Source organism: Maniola hyperantus, chromosome 19, assembly GCF_902806685.2.
Source record: "Maniola hyperantus chromosome 19, iAphHyp1.2, whole genome shotgun sequence".
In the NCBI taxonomy this organism is placed as follows: domain Eukaryota; kingdom Metazoa; phylum Arthropoda; class Insecta; order Lepidoptera; family Nymphalidae; genus Maniola; species Maniola hyperantus.
Window position 1 is genome coordinate 12464677 of NC_048554.1, and position 18517 is coordinate 12483193.

The window sequence follows — 18517 nt, forward strand, 5'->3', positions numbered from 1 at the left end:
TTGTCCGCGTGGATTTAGGTTTTTTTTAATCCTGTGGGAGTTATTTGAGTTTTCGGGATAAAAGTAGCCTATGTCACTCTCCATGTCTTAAACTATACCCATGCAAAAAATCACGTCGATCCGTTGCAACGTGATTGAAGGACAAACAAACTCACTTTATCATTTATAATTATACTTATACTAGCTGATGCCCGCGACTTCGTCCGCGTGGATTTAAGTTATTAAAAAACCTGCGGGAATTCTTCGATTGTTCAGGATCAAAAGTAGCCTAATCACGTCGATACTTTGCTCCGTTGCGACGTGATTGAAGGACAAACCAACATACTATAAACATACCAGAAGAGAATTTTAAATATTAACCCCGACATTCAGCGGCTTATCGAGAGTTTTACCTTTCATAATAACCTTACCCGCAATACAAAAATAAGCGTTCACTTACTAACCATACTAATCTAGGAAAATAAGTAAAATTATACTTACTAACAAACTAATCTACTATGTAACTAACTAAGGAACACGAGAATAAATGGCTTTTTATTTATTTATTTATTTATTTAATAACCTTACTGCTTAATATTAACTTGATTAGGGCACAATTATTGCTATTGAAACCACTCAATCAAAATGGCGACCTAAACACAAAAAGCATTTAATAGTTGGTCGAGTCTCGCGTCAGAACGAGACTAGTCTAAGAATCATCAAACACCCGTATTTATACAAATCGATTCAAGATGGTTGCCTTTACACGTCACAACAGATCACTTTCATTCAAATGGCGGCAATTACAAAATGCGATAACAATACAAACACACATTATAATAAGGGTAAAGCCCAACAGTGGGCAAATATAGTACGCGACAGGTCGAGATGGCAATCGGGGTATGAGGCGGGGAGACGTCTCGCACACCCACACGTCACCCGCGCTCGCCCGCACCGGGTTCTTACCTCGTCGCGACTTACTATGATATGATCTGGTGTGACACGCACATCAGTGTCAGGCCGGCTGTGCCACGGTTGCCATGGCGACGGGGTGAAAACAATAGTTTCGTTCAAGGTGAAATAATTTAAGCGTTCAATAAGGTACAATGCGTTATGCGACACTACCTACCTACTTGGTATAGTCCGTACAAAATGAGATCTCATGCGCCATTAACCATAGTAATTACAATAACCAGCTCGTCCTAAGATGTGATATGTGGCAAAGTTTTGTAAAAAAACGTCCGTAAAAATCGTAAAATCGTAAAAATGCCGTGGGAACTCTTTGATTTTCTGGGATAAAAAGTAGCCTATGTCACTTTCCAGGTCCTTATTTAATAAATACACATGCAAAAAATTACGTCAATCCGTTGCACCGTTGCGACGTGAGTGAAGGACAAACCATCAAACCAACAAACCCACAAACCAACAAACAAACACACTTTTGCATTTATAATATGGGTACTGATTCTGTTAGCACCCATAATAAAATGGCATAAGATAGGTAACAAAAACATATTGCTATTCAAGTTAAAATGATTGCCTCCAAGTCCACGGCCCTTAACTCGTAATGCGTTTCTGAACCATCCCCAGCTCCCATTAAAAAGCAACCCTCTGGAGGAAAAGTCTCAAAGGGGAGACGACAGAGCAGCCTTCTCTCATCATAAAAAAATCGGCCCATTTGGGCAAAAATATTGTGAAGATGATTTTTAGGGTTCCGTACCTCAAGCTGAGTTTGTTGTGGGCTCTTCTCAGACTTGGGCGCGTTTGGAACCCTCGTAGCTTTAGTTTTAAGTTTGCGTAATAATTATCAACACTATATCTTAGAAATCCAATATCTGACCATCAAAAAGAGTTATTAATTACCTATTTTCAATAAATCATTTGACTTTGACTTTGACTCAAAAGGAAAATTGGAACCCCTGCAGGATCACTTTGTTGTCTGTCTGTCTGTGCGTCGGTCTGTCAAGAAACCTACAGGGTACTTCCCGTTGACCTAGAATCATGAAATTTGTCAGATAGGTAGGTCTTATAGCAGACATTAGGGGAAAAATCTGAAAACCGTGAATATGTGCTTACATCATAAAAAAAATTAAATTGGAGTCATGAACTAATAATTACTATTTATTTTCATAAAAATCTGGCAGCACTGGAAACGTCAAAAAATGTTTAATTAAAAATTCTACTGTAGAAATGGATTTATTTGTTAAGCCTCAGAAACAGCAGAATTGGGTATTTGACTTCAGTTTTTTTAGTACTTTATTATAAACTAGAATAAAAATAATGACGTAAGGTGAAAAAACTAATTAAATCGATCAAATAACAAAAAAGTTATAAGCATTTAAATATTTCTGATTAGACAGAGATAGCGGCGATACAGCAGTTTGACGTCACACCTACTAATGTCATAGTAGCTTCGTGCGGTTTCATAAAAAAATTCGTTTTGCGAGAAAGGGATAGAAGACCCTCCCACTCCAAAATTAAAATGCATGTAACTTTGTAAATCTGTGTTGGATTTTAATATTTTTTTCAGTGTACGTCATTATTTTTATCCTAGTTTATGATAAAGTGATATTTATAAAATTCAAAAGTAGGCAAATACCCAATTGTCTCGATTTGATGGGAGCACTGTGTCTTCTGTAAGGAGCCCACGAAGGAAAAATAACTCGAAGTCGATTTCACAAGTTTATTTGTCGGTTTTCATTACAGAACTACTTGCCTATTAGGCCACACGGCTTTTTATATCGTTTATCATGAATGAACTATGATATTAATCGAAATGACGTGAAGTTACCTTCGTTCATTTCTTAAGAATCGTTTTCAAAGTATCTTAATTAAAGTCATTATTATGTTAACAAACAAATATATGTAATATCACTTTGATAAATAATTTTAGTAATTTTAACGATTAGCAAGCTTAGTAAGTAAGTTACTTTAAATAGATATGCAATTTAGGGATGTGTATTGTCAACAACATTTGATTGAATGAATCACATAAGGTTTAGGTTGCAATATTCTTCATTCAATCAAATGTTTCCTTCATATCATATTTAATGCGTTCTATTAATTATGGCCATAGTATTTAACTCCTTACAAATTTTAATATTTGATGATTGATTTCATGATTTCTAATACTTCTCCTTGACGTGTTGCTCAAGTCTCAACGTGTTTAAGGTAACGACTCACGTAAATTATTGTGTAAGGAAGGAAAGCGGGGATTCGCGCGATTTCACCTGTACTTAAGAACCGTTTTTTAACCGACTTCAAAAAAAAGAGGAGGTTCTCAATTCGTCGGAATCTTTTTTTTTTTTTTTGTAAACTTGAAGGTGAAAGGGGGAACAAGATAGACTACCTCTCGGTAGCGAAAGATTATGGTAAATACTTTTGGTTTTACCACCTTACTATAAGTTGACTGCCAATCTGTGCTGCCAATCACAGACCAAATTCTCTGTGCTGCCAATACAGCGTTTTTCATAAATGTAATCATAGGATTACATTTATATTACTCTGATTTATATTCCTTCCTAATCCTAATCCTAATAATATTTTAAATGTGAAAGTGTGGATGTTTGGATGATGGATGTTTGGATGTTTGTTACTCAATCACGCAGAAACTACTGGACGAATTTGGCTGAAATTTGGAATGGAGATAGATTATACCTACCCTGGATTAACACATAGGCTACTTTTTATGTTCTTTACTTATCCCATACTAATATACTCAACCGAAATCTTATATTTAACTAAAAATATTTGATTTCAAAAGGGTGTTTGTTTGTTTGATGATCTGTTGGTTTTATGTAACGCATCGACGTGATCTTCGGCACGAATATAATTATTGGTTAAAGACCCTGGAGAGTGGTATAGTCTACTTTTTATCCCGGGTTAATGAAAGGGTTCCCACGAGATTTGAAAGAGAAACCGAATCTACGCAGATGTACCTACCTATCATCTTGTGTATGATAACTGATAAGTTATGACGTCACACACTGGCTAGTCGGCATTTGGGGAGGTATTTTTAGCGGGAAAGTGTCGCCTCGTTTCACGGGTATTCACAAGAGAGCCACAAAGCTCGGAATTGTCAGACGCTTTTGCTCAAACGTGTTCTGTTCTACTTCTACACGTATCGCTTTGATCAAAAAACCCTTTTAGGTTAGTGTTACCTGCTAGAAATGACTCACATTTTTTATTTATATTTAACTAAAAATATCTCTTGGTTTATGTAACGGATCGACGCGATTTTCGGCACGAATATACTTAAGTAAAGTAAAATAAGTAAAATATGCTTTATTGTACACCAAAACAAAAACAATAGACATATAACAAATACAGCATGTACAATAGGCGGCCTTATCGCTAAAATAGCGATCTCTTCCAGGCAACCTTAGGGTAGAGGATATTATAAAAATTAAAGAAAGCGGAAGGGGTGTACTAATTAAATAAAGTAAATACACATAATATACGTATGTAATGTATATATATATATAAATGAAAATACAACAGTAAATAAGAGAGCAATAGACGACAGATAAGTGGAATAAAAGTAAAAATAAATAAACACATCAAATGGAGGATAAATAAAATAGCTTCAACTAGTTAATGACCTGGAGAGTGGTATAGTCTACTTTTTATCCCGGGTAAAGAAAGAGTTCCCACGAGATTTTAAAAAGAAACCGAATCTACGCAGATGTATTTATCGTCTAGTGTAGATAAGTTGTGACGTCATACACTGGCTAGTCGGCTTTTGGGAAGGTGCTCTTTGGTTGAATTTTGAAAAATCCTTTCTTAGCGGATGCCTAAGTCATAATAGCTATCTGCATGCCAAATTTCAGCCTGATCCGTCCGGTTGCTTGAGCTGTGCGTTGATAGATTTTCTATTTAAAAAAAAGTAATTTTCATGAAACAAAGTAACGAACTAAAATCCATCCAACATACCTACTAATAAAACATTTACAGAGTAATATAAACTGTAGAGTGAGGGAATTTAGTAGTTGGAGATGAGTAGAGTACAGAATGAATTAACAGTAATACAAAGTTGTAGAGCAAACAATTAAAACTACGGCTGAACTTTTCATGAAGTTGCAATATTACGAGACAGTTGGAGATGGCAATCGGGGTGGGGACGCCTCGCACACCCACGCAGCCCCCACGCTGTGTGGGAGACGTGCGGGTGTGCACAGCGTCCCCCGCTTCATACCCCGCTTGCCATCTCGACCTGTCGCGTACTATACTGTGTGACTAATCCTGGTGTACACAACCTCTGGATGCCATTCCATTGTCTGATTGCGTCCACTGCTGGTCATAGGTCTACAATACAGCTTAATTTGCTTACGGTGGCGCGCGGCGGTTGTAGAAAAAGGTAATAACGATGATGATGATTCAGGCCTTAATATAACTACTACGTGACCACAAAAAGTACTTATAAAATGAATGAAAAGTCCATAGCTATACTTAGAGTGTGTACAACTGAAGATTACTTTTTCAAAGCGCTGAATGCTGCAGTTCCTAACACGAAGCCACTTCAGGAAAAGATCAACATCGTTAGGGAAGCTGCTTCCTTCAGCTTTAATACAAATTCTAATAGGCACACATCCACCCACTCATAATATAAGCCAGCTTTTATACAGGAATTTAAGTTATTGCGATATTAAAAAGCTTTTGTAAATGAAATTATCTATATTTATAATTTTACTAGCTAATGCTCGCGACTTCGTCCGCGTGGGCTACAAAATTTCAAACCCCTGTTTCACCCCTTTAGGGGTTGAATTTTCTAAAATCCTTTCTTAGCGGATGCCTACGTCATAATAGCTATCTGCATGCCAAATTTCAGCCCGATCCGTCCAGTAGTTTGAGCTGTGCGTTGATAGATCAGTCAGTCAGTCAGTCAGTCAGTCACCTTTTCCTTTTATATATTTAGATGATAGTGTTTTACCTACACTTCAAGGGAATTTCTAAATAATTTTACATACATTGCGGAACCGGCAGAATTCGAACCTGCGTCTCCCAGGATCGTGCCCGACGCTTTAACCTCTAAGCCACGGTTCGCTTGCTGCCTACGGATCTCCTCATTTCTGATTTGATCACGCAGATAAACTCCAAGCATAGCTCTCTCCAGTGGCTGAGTGGCTTTCTTATGAGGCCCATAGTTAGCGACGCACGACGACGAGACGCACTGTACGAAGACTGGTTTTCAAGCACTGGGGAATTTGCGATCAGCCCCCCGATTGTGTAAGAATAACCATTTCATCGCTATCGCAATCGTCAAGAAATTCTGCCCTTTGATTGGTTGAGTCACTGTTTACATTTTTTCACAGCTAAGGGCAGAATTTCTTGACGATTGCGATAGCCATGAAATGGTTATTCTTACACAATTGGGGGGCTGATGCATTTCCCAATTAAATGTACAATTTAATTAACCTTTCTTTCGTCTTTTCCAGATCTCACAATTTCCCTTCAGCAATGCCAGCGCACCCAAGGTTCAGCCGACTGGAGGACGACTATTTAGAAGTTATGTGGCGTCGCGGACAGAGCCGGTCACCATAGCAATATTGTTGTCTACACGGATTGGGGAGATTCAAGTAAGTCACATCCGATGGGGCAGACGTGTTCTTGAGTGGATACCGCGTACAAGCGCAGTGTGGGACTTAAGAAGGTCCTCCTCCTGACGACCTTAAGAAGGTAGCGGGAAGTGGGTGGACGAGGAAGGACTCTTATGGGAACGCATATGTCCAGCCGTGGACGCAGACAGGCTGATTGATTGAAGTAAGTTACATTGCCCACAGAATGCAGAATTGTGACTAGTGGAACATCAGTGTATTATTTGCAAAGATTTCATCATTATCATTAATCGATAGACGTCCACAGCTGGACATAGGGACATATCTGGACATATCTTGTAGGGATTTCTACACACCACGATCTTGTGCCGCCTGAATCCAGCGGCTCCCTGCGACTCGTCTGTTGTCGTCCGTCCACCTAGTGGGGATCTCCCAACACTGCGTTTTCGTCGATCCCAACGTCTATCGGTTGTACGATCTATGTGCCTTGCCTATTGCCACTTCAACTTCGCAACCCGTTGAGCTATGTCGGTTACTCTAGTTCTCCTACGGATCTCCTCATTTCTGATTTGATCACGTAGAGAAACTCCAAGCATAAGCTCTTATCACCCGCTGAGTGACTCTGAGCTTTCTTCTGAGCAGTGTAATCAATCAAATAAACTTCACAATTTTGATTTGAACAGAAATGAATCTCCTCAACATGGACGCGGAGAACCGCGTCGTGCTGAACGTGGGCGGGATCCGGCACGAGACGTACAAGGCGACGCTGAAGAAGATCCCGGCGACCAGGCTCTCCAGGCTGACCGAGGCCCTGGCCAACTACGACCCGGTCCTCAACGAGTACTTCTTCGACAGGCATCCGGGCGTCTTCGCCCAGGTCTTGAACTACTACAGGTAACTTGTCCCCAATAAATACTTCTTTACCCAGATCGTGAACTACTGCAGGAAATCCATTCTCAGTGAGTATTTCTTCAACTTCATCTAAATCTAAAACTACTATTGATAATCTGTCTGCATTGAGTATTTTTTTCGCCCGGTACCCGTAGTACAAGATTTTACGTCTCACCAAACCAAACCAAATTCGAGAGTCGAAATACTTCCGCGTTACAGTAAAATGGACCTAAACAGCCTTGAATTGAAGTCAAATATTCAATGCTACTGATTTTAATTTCGCAATGTTTCCGCTTGGAGCGCTGGCTGTAGAAGTGTAGACAAACTTGAGCTTTAAAACAAGGCATTTAAGATCCAGTTTACTGTAACGCGGAAGTATTTCGACTCTCGAATTTGGTTTGGTTTGGTGAGACGTAAAATCTTGTAATACGGGTACAGGTCTTGAACCACTACAAGATATCCGCTATCAGCGAGTAGGTACTTACTTCGCGTCATGCATATGGACGTTTCAACCAGTAAGATCTACTACAGATTAACAACGCGTAAGTTATGTGACGTAGGGAACCCCGTCTTGCTGAACGTGGGCGGGAGCTCTACCTTTACAATACGGGACTTCGACAAGATATCGTGTTACAATTTCGTGTTTCCACCCTGACAGTATTTTTGTGAATATGGCGATAGGCATCTTACTATAGCCCTTTTTTTTTTCGATGTTAACTTAGCCCTTGACTGTAATCGTACCGGTGGTAACCTTACTTTAATCTAAATATATAAAAGGAAATGGTGACTGACTGACTGACTGACTGACTGACTGATCTATCAACGCACAGCTCAAACTACTAAACGGATTGGGCTAAAATTTAGCATGCAGATAGCTGTGATGACGTAGGCATCCGCTAAGAAAGGATTTTTGAAAATTCAACCCCTAAAGGGGTGAAATACGGGTTTAAAATTTATGTAGTCCACGCGGACGAAGTCGCGAGCATAAGCTAGTCGTCTAATATGCTACTGGTTTTTTTAATCTGTACCCGTAGTACAAGATTTTACGTCTCACCAAACCAAACCAAATTCGAGAGTCGAAATACTTCCGCGTTACAGTAAACTGGATCTTAAATGCCTTGTTTCAAAGCTCAAGTTTGTCTACACTTCTACAGCCAGCGCTCCAAGCGGAAACATTGCGAAATTAAAATCAGTGGCATTGAATATTTGACTTCAATTCAAGGCAGTTTAGGTCCATTTTACTGTAACGCGGAAGTATTTCGACTCTCGAATTTGGTTTGGTTTGGTGAGACGTAAAATCTTGTACTACGGGTACTGAATATTACTTTTAAACGAGCTAAGTGGTTTCATTTAATATTCAAAGTTAAAATGTAAGGGTGGTAAATTGGGCGGAATAGAAATATACCCGGATACGGAATAATCTACCACCTTACAAAGATTAGAGGAAAATAATAATTTACTTTACTTGATCTATCTACCTAGTAAAGAATAGAAGCTAGCCGTCGACTCCCTTGTAATGTATATGAGGTGTTATAAATGAAATTTGCTAGATGTTAGGCAAAATTGTTTTTAATGTAACTTTTACCGGGGTCGCTTAATACATAGTGATGGCTAATAATGCTTAGTTATTCTAGCTTAATGCCAAGACTTAATTTAGATACATTAGAATGCCTTAGGTAGATAGTACATAAAATCTATGTTTTAAAATTTAAGATGCCATTGGCATGGAATAGACAATGACACAGTAAAATTCATAAAATTGTTTCAAAATAAAAGCTCAGTAGTAGAGACAGGGTTCTTACTGTACACATACACTAAGAAGGTTCACTAAACTGTTGCAGGATACAAACATTTGCTTACTTGTAGGTGCGAAGACTGCAAGGTAGCTGGACGGCATCGGCCAAGATCCAAAACTCAATTTATTTGATTCTTCACAACCGAAATGTTTCATTACAAAGATTTTCACCAAGTCTTATCCATAGCAATTAAGTTGTCAACGTGAATGTGCAAAAGAAATAAATACGAAAACCGAAAACGCAAACGGAAAACTAAAACGGAAAACTGAAGCTAAACGTAAAACGTAAACGTAAACGTAAACCCTGTAACAAAGAAAAACAAGATTATAATTTGTGCTGTGTGAAAATTTCGACACGTGGAATTTTCCCGATCAAACACAACTCACCTATTGAACTCCTGGCCACCAATGGTTTTCAGAAGTCCACCCACAACCCATTATCCTCATTTATTTGGGAAGTTAAAATAACTGGAACTGAAAGAAATCATGAGATTAGGATTTTCTCTAACCAAACCGCCATTTTGTCGAATCCACATTACTTGATTTTTCACTCACCATAACTGATGAAACATTGAAATACGTTAGGATGACTAAAATTTATGACTATTGTATTTTCCCAGGCGAAGCCATGGGCGAAAAGAAGTGAGATTTTCCTGGAACGAAAAAAATTCGTCTTCACATGTTGACTCCAGGAAAATTCTAAATCTCACCTATCGGTGTTGCCAGACGCAACCCGAGTGTCGCCGCTCTCAGTTAGTTTGATCATAAAGCCAATTCATTTTTGAATATTTGCGGAACCTAAGGATATATTCTAAGAACCGTTTTGTTAATGACTTAACAATAAACAAATGATATTATGGTTTTATTTAATTATTTTGTTTTATTTTTACGACAATTGACAACGAAGCAAACGCCATCTATTGTGGCTCGAATGAACTCTGAACATCGACCCACGCGTAGTTCTGCACCTTGATGCTAGGTGGCACCAACATACTTTGAACAAAATAGATTTTAATTAAAAGCGAAACGCTAATTAGTAGTTCAAAATTTACAACGTCACAATACTTCCCCTCCTACGAAAAGGTTCAACAGGTTGAACCACGCTGCCCTCAGCGTCATCCAACAACTACTAACAATTTGCCTGAAACAAACAAACAAAAAAAAACACAGAAGTTACGCGTGAACGCACATCTACTACTAACAAGGAAAATTGTCTAACAAAATAAATATACTGAAAACAGTGTAAGGTTTTATACATTATACTTAACTACACAACCCTAACTTCTAAAAAGAATATATACAAAAAAACTTCATGGTGTCTAAGACACTTGAGTGGAAACATCTTGGCATCATTCTTCAGCTGACTGATAGAATGCGTCTAGGCCTACGGTGGTTCACTCTTTTAAACTACCATCTTAATATTTGTTACTCAACAAATACGGAAAAACTGGTTGTGAACGGGTCCATCTGATATGGCAACCGTTCTCTATCCCATTCGGAAAAATAAAACCGAATCAAAATCGGAATATGAGAAAAAAAAAAACGAAATAACTCTCCTAGAAAATAGATCTCGGAACAGAATCGGAAAAATAACAGAAATGATCCATTATCTAGAAGGAAAACGAAAACAAAACACAAAACCCCCCCTTTTCGTTATCCCCAAAATACGATATTTGCATTTTTACTTTCTCAACCGGTTGGTCTACCACAAGCATTCCAATCATCACATATTCATCCCTACATACATCCACTACAATCCTCCTCAACTGAACCATGGTAATGTAACTGTTAACTCAGAACATCACTACACTCATTCAAATTCCTAATTGAATATTGATAACTTAAATATTCAAACAGTTTAGACCAAACTAAGTAATGGCAAATATCTACTTCTTAATATCCTTAATATGCCAAGTGCCTATTGGGTGGTTGTCAGCTACTCTAACTAGTTCGTAAACCAAAGGTGACAAAACCTTGACAACCCTGCACTTTTCATACTTAGGTGCCAGCTTAGCTGCGAAAAAATTTGTAGCGTCGCTTTGTGGATAGGTCTTTTTCCACACTATATCCCCAACAGAATAGCTTGCAGACCTACGCCTTAAGTTGTAATGCGTTGCATACTCTGCATGAGCCTGAAACAAATTTCTCCTAACCTGACCAAATATGTCCTCCAAATTTCCAAACTTTCCTGCGTATTCCTCCCTTGGAATTCCGGCCTCGTACTCCTTATCCGTGTCCTTATAGAAGGAACCATTTAAAACCGGTTCTCTAGCGTGGACAAGGAAGAACGGGGAGAATCCAGTGGATTCATTAACCGCACTGTTTATGGCGAACTGGACCTTGTACAGGTTTTCGTCCCAGGACCTGTGGTTATCTTTCACAAAAGCGGCTACAGCAGTCATAACAACCTTATTGTACCTCTCAACAAGGTTAACTTGCGGAGTGTACAGTGGTGTGTAGTGTAATTTCGGAATATTATAACGCTTAATGAGATTACGGAATTCAGATCCTGTAAATTGGGACCCATTGTCCACAATCACAGTCTCTGGAACACTATGGTTCAAAAATACAAAATTCTCTAGCGCTTTAACAACAGCGGCACCTGTGGCACGCCGTAACGGAAACAACATTGTATATTTCGAAAAACAACACGTCACCACAAAAAGAAATGTAAATCCTGATTTAGACCTAGGCAAAGGTCCGACTAAATCAGCCGAAATGACCTGAAAAGGTCTCTCGCAGACTTTAGGCTTCCCTAGCAGACCTGGAGTGGCTGATGTCGTGTGTTTATACGCAGAGCAAGTATCACAATTCTTAACGTACTCAACCACGTCCTTATACATACCACGCCAAAAATATCTGAGGGATAATCTGCGATGAGTTTTGAACACACCAAAATGACCTGCAGTTGCATCTGCATGGTTTTGTTGCATAATTCTAAGGATGTCGTTCTTGTGGACTACCTCTTTCCAGTCGAACTCACTGAGAAGCTGGTATTTACATTTACTGTAACGATATAGTTTATCGTTCAAAATACAAAAATTCGGAAAATTTGCTGGATTGATTTTACAGCCATTAAATGTTTTGTCATACCAGTCATCTACCAAAACTTGTTGACTAGAGTTATCATCACGATCACCAACTACATCTACGTGTATGAGTCTCGACAAGGTATCCGGAACTACATTATCACAACCCTTCTTATGTTCGATAACAAAATTATACTGTGATAATCTACAACCCCATCTGGCGAGTCGTCCTGAGGGATTTTCTAAATTTAAGAACCACTTAGGGATGCATGGTCTGTGATAATTGTGACTGGCTTGGAACCAAAATAAGCCTGAAATTTCTCCACTGCAAAAATCACAGCTAGAGCCTCGCGTTCCGTCGCGCTGTAATTCCTTTCGTTTTTATTTAGGCTCCTACTGACATACGCAATGGGATGATCGCAACCATCGGTTTCTTGCGTTAGCATACCGCCAACACCATATGCAGAAGCATCACAATGTATTTTGAATGGTTTTTCAAAATTCGGTACCGCAAGAACAGGTGCGGTTACCAACGCATTCTTCAATGAATTAAATGCTACCTCTGCCTGTTCGCTCCACTCAAATTTAGGTGCGTTCTTTCCTTTACTCGTTAGTCTATTGAGTGGTGCAGCGATGGTTGAAAAATTCCTAATAAAGCGCCTGTACCAAGAACAAGTGCCTAGGAAAATCTTTACCTCCTGTGCAGTTTTTGGGGTCGGAAAGTTCAAAACTGCGGCAACTTTTCCAGGATCTGTGCGTAAACCAAATTCATCCACTATATACCCTAAATATTTCAAAGAGTTTCTAAAAAAATTACATTTATCAAAATTTATGGATAGTTGAGCCATTTTTAGTTTATCCAGAACTCTGTTTAATAAAATTAAATGGGTTTCAAAATCAGCAGAACAAATAACAATATCATCTATATAACAAAATACTATTCCATTTTCAATATCACTACAAAAATTTTGATTAAATAACTGGTCCATTAACCTCTGCTGTCGTGCTGGTGCACCGCATAGGCCAAACGGCATGACTTTAAATTTGAATAACCCTCTACCAGGAACTGTAAAACTGGTTTTTTCCTGAGAGTCGTTAGCTAACGGAATTTGCCAGAAACTTGAACTTAAATCAATCGATGATAAAAACCTTGCCTCTTTCAAGCTATCTAGAATTTGTGGAATGTACGGTATTGAGTATGAATCCCCTTTGTCACTGAATTTAATTTCCTGCAATCTAGGCAAAATCTCCAGTCTCCATTTGCCTTTTTCACTAAAATTGCTGGGTTATTCCAAGGGCTTTCACTCGGAGTAACTACGTCCATTTCCAGCATCCTATCTAACTCTTTACTTAAAGCTTCCTTCTTTTCGGGAGAAAGTGGATATTGTTTTATTTTTATTGGCGAGGCATCACCGGTGTCAATAACATGTTCAATTAATTTTGTTCTACCCAATCCAATTTTCTCTGAAGAAATATCTAAAAATTTATTTACTACAGATTGGGCTATTCTTTCTGTTGAGATGATAAGTTTTCAAAAGAAGTGATGGTATGAATTTGTTCATTATCAATCGCACAAATATTGTAAAATTGAGAAGGTGCCTTAATTAATTCTAAATTATCAAAAATGCCAGGGGCTAACTGAAATGTTTTCCAAAAGTCACAGCCAAAATAACATCCGCTATTATAGAGGGTACTACAAAAATTTTATTATGTGAGTTACGGAATTATAAGTAATCGGAATAAACATATAACCCATGCAATCAAGTTTGTCTCCATTTGCCACTGAAAATGTGGTATCAATACTGCTATGCAATTTATAACCGAATCTCAAAAAAACCTTGTGCGCCTGGTTACCCAAAATTGACGCGCAAGCACCGGAATCTAGTAAACCTGTAATCTCAAAACCGTCAACAAAAACCTTTAAATGTGGCCTAAAGTCTCGTTTATCCACTGAATACAGAACTGTGTCAGGTAAAAGGGATGTTTTGTTGTTAATGACCAAGTTCTTTACTTGTGTCTCTGCACAGTTCTTACTAATTAGTTTTTTGAATTTTTGTCCGGAGCGGGTTTACTAATCGCCTTTTTACTACAACTTGGACATGTCTTTACTGTAAAGTTCTGACGTCCACACGAAAAACATCTAATAAATTTCGGAACTGTCCTGCAAAATTTAAAGGAATGGTTACCCTTGCCGCACTTGTAACATAGTTGTTTATTTGTTTTCGTAAAATTAGTGCCTTTACTTGTATCAACCTTAGGTGCAGGTGTGACTGAAAGTGTGTTTATCTGTTTTGTCACTTGTTTGTAAGCAAACTCTGAACTTAAAGTTGCCTTACTGTTAGTAGGCTCAGAAAATAAGGCGGAACGCTGCCTCGCAGCCTCTAGTTTGCGACACTTTTCCTTCAACATTGCGACAGACTTAATGTCAACAAGAGCTAATTGTTCTGAGTAAAAAGGGCGAATATTATGTAATAAAATTTGTAACTTTTGTTCTTCGGAAAGTGGTGTTGACAACCTTGAAAACATGCAAAACATTATAGCGAAATAGATAGACACAGGTTCTTCAGAGCCTTGTGTTCTTGCTCGAATTTCACCTAGCAACCTGTAGTCATAATCTACTGCATCAAATTCCTCTAAAAATAAAGTTTTCAATTCTGACCAAGACGAAACTTGACATTTGTTGCCTCTGTACCATAACAATGCTCGGCCTGTAAAAAGATGAAATGCAGAAACAAATAATTTTCCATCTGAAACGCCATAAGATCTTTTATATTCCTCAACGCGTTCGATGAAACTGCGCGGATCACCCTGTCCGTTGAAATGTAACTTCCACTTGGCAACATTTTTATCACCAGTGCAGTCAACGGCGGTACTCTCGGAATCCAGTGATTCGTCGTGAGACGACTCATTGTCAGCATCTAATCTGGAAATCAAACTCTGCAACTTTGTATGTAATTCACTCTTCCTACTTATTAAGCTGAGTTCGGAACACTGTATTCTCAAAATTCTAAAGTACAAATGTGAAGCTAAAGCTTTAGACCTACAGAGGGCATGTCTATCTTTAGTGTCAGAACACTTTTTTAATAAATCTTCTAAGTCTTGAAGTTTTTTAGTAATAACCCCTAACTCACTTTCAGAAGTGAAATCCGTCTCTAAAATTGATTCAGAAGGAATTTCCTGAATTAATTGTTTTAACTGTTTCTTTAAACCTAGCACTGTAGGTGCTGGAGTTTCGGAACGAATGGATACCTCATAACACAATTCGTCCTTCAAAAGTGAATGAAACTGGGCAAAAGTCTGTTCCATTGTGTTAAGTCAAAACACATTTAACAAAATATCGAGCTTGTGTAACTGTCTATGTTTAGCCTTATACAAATTGGTTAAACACAAACACAAAAGAAGTTATTTAAACTATTAAATATACACAAGCAAAATACACAACAAAAACAATATTCTTAAGTCTATCCTAACCTATTTTATCAATTATGTTCCTATTCCAAAATATTGTTAATAATACAAGCACATATTATTACTATAGTAAACAAAATATAACAAAATAAAACTTCCCAAAATTGAATAAATGATTGTAAGGTGCAGTATCACCTTTATGAGTACATAGTGTGTTACAACCTTTACAATTACAAAAGTAAACAGGCAACAAAGTTGCAATGAACTCTGACTAGCATATTATCTTTCAAAAAAAACAAAGAGATTGTGCAATGGTTTGATGGCTGTTACTTTACACTTTTAACACATAACCTAAAATACAACAAAATCTGTTTCTAAATGTCACTTTAAACTACCAGCATTCAATTAAACTTAACATGTTTTGTGTGTGAAGTAGCTTTTATCATAACCTTAACACAGCTCTAAACAAAATTTCAACAAAATAATGAAGTATCAAGTCACTGAAAAAAAATTGTTCATAACTTCATACTTGAACTTAATGTAATCTCTGAATATAGTTTATATATTTAGTTTCACAAGTTGTAACTCTTAGTATTTATAAATGTATGTGTGTAACTAGTTAACAGGACATAGCGTTTCAAAACTTTAATTATACTAAGTTACCGGAATTTTCAAACATAAGATGTACTTACTATTGAAAGCAATACCCAACAACAACTCAGTTAAGCAATGTTTATTACTAAACTGAAGGCAAACATTCACTTATACACCTCCAAGGTAAGTCAAATAACATAATTGAACGGCATAAACACCATTTATAATGTGTTAATTAAATAAGAAAAAACCACTGTTGGACTATACTCAGAAAATTACTTAAACTATCAAACAAAATTTCTAACTATTAGTTATTATTTAGTTAGTTAACCATAAAAAACAGCTTAGTGCTCTTTGCAATGTGTCACTACTTAGAAAATTGTACAATCAGCGGAGTACATTTCATAAAATTCACAAAATTTCTCAAAATATACAGAAATAACTATATAAAAAAACGTTCGGGCGCCATTTGTAAGGGTGGTAAATTGGGCGGAATAGAAATATACCCGGATACGGAATAATCTACCACCTTACAAAGATTAGAGGAAAATAATAATTTACTTTACTTGATCTATCTACCTAGTAAAGAATAGAAGCTAGCCGTCGACTCCCTTGTAATGTATATGAGGTGTTATAAATGAAATTTGCTAGATGTTAGGCAAAATTGTTTTTAATGTAACTTTTACCGGGGTCGCTTAATACATAGTGATGGCTAATAATGCTTAGTTATTCTAGCTTAATGCCAAGACTTAATTTAGATACATTAGAATGCCTTAGGTAGATAGTACATAAAATCTATGTTTTAAAATTTAAGATGCCATTGGCATGGAATAGACAATGACACAGTAAAATTCATAAAATTGTTTCAAAATAAAAGCTCAGTAGTAGAGACAGGGTTCTTACTGTACACATACACTAAGAAGGTTCACTAAACTGTTGCAGGATACAAACATTTGCTTACTTGTAGGTGCGAAGACTGCAAGGTAGCTGGACGGCATCGGCCAAGATCCAAAACTCAATTTATTTGATTCTTCACAACCGAAATGTTTCATTACAAAGATTTTCACCAAGTCTTATCCATAGCAATTAAGTTGTCAACGTGAATGTGCAAAAGAAATAAATACGAAAACCGAAAACGCAAACGGAAAACTAAAACGGAAAACTGAAGCTAAACGTAAAACGTAAACGTAAACGTAAACCCTGTAACAAAGAAAAACAAGATTATAATTTGTGCTGTGTGAAAATTTCGACACGTGGAATTTTCCCGATCAAACACAACTCACCTATTGAACTCCTGGCCACCAATGGTTTTCAGAAGTCCACCCACAACCCATTATCCTCATTTATTTGGGAAGTTAAAATAACTGGAACTGAAAGAAATCATGAGATTAGGATTTTCTCTAACCAAACCGCCATTTTGTCGAATCCACATTACTTGATTTTTCACTCACCATAACTGATGAAACATTGAAATACGTTAGGATGACTAAAATTTATGACTATTGTATTTTCCCAGGCGAAGCCATGGGCGAAAAGAAGTGAGATTTTCCTGGAACGAAAAAAATTCGTCTTCACATGTTGACTCCAGGAAAATTCTAAATCTCACCTATCGGTGTTGCCAGACGCAACCCGAGTGTCGCCGCTCTCAGTTAGTTTGATCATAAAGCCAATTCATTTTTTGAATATTTGCGGAACCTAAGGATATATTCTAAGAACCGTTTTGTTAATGACTTAACAATAAACAAATGATATTATGGTTTTATTTAATTATTTTGTTTTATTTTTACGACAATTGACAACGAAGCAAACGCCATCTATTGTGGCTCGAATGAACTCTGAACATCGACCCACGCGTAGTTCTGCACCTTGATGCTAGGTGGCACCAACATACTTTGAACAAAATAGATTTTAATTAAAAGCGAAACGCTAATTAGTAGTTCAAAATTTACAACGTCACAAAAAGTAATTTGAAAATGCAAACAAAAGCCTTTTTCCTCGATATTTAAATTCCTTACAATATTGAGAGCGATTGTAATTAAAAATTGTGCCATCAGCTTATCCGGACTCTGGAGTACAATCCAGTGTCTTTTTAATATCGCTTATATTAAACAGGATTTTCGTAAAGCATTTTCTTTATAAAGAGGATGTTTTGTTCATAGTCGATGAAGTTCACAACAGATTGTTATTAAATCAGACTTTTATACTTTTATCTTATTTGTCTACTAGATGATGCCTGCGACTTCGACCTAGATTTACATTTTTCAAAA

At 37.4% G+C, this 18517-nt stretch overlaps 1 protein-coding gene across 9 annotated transcripts in view; it reads left to right on the plus strand.

The window, feature by feature from the left end:
* Positions 1-18517, plus strand: part of LOC117991065 (potassium voltage-gated channel protein Shaw-like) — a 408219-nt gene that overhangs the window by 61077 nt on the left and 328625 nt on the right. For all 9 annotated transcript variants that reach the window (XR_011237882.1, XR_011237881.1, XR_011237884.1 and 6 more), the window contains 2 exons: positions 6414-6554; positions 7217-7427. Coding sequence is in view for 4 of the 9 variants with exons in the window: in XM_069505071.1 (XP_069361172.1) it covers positions 7219-7427 (209 nt within the window). In the remaining 5 variants the exon portion in view is untranslated. The remainder of the gene's footprint in view (positions 1-6413; positions 6555-7216; positions 7428-18517) is intronic.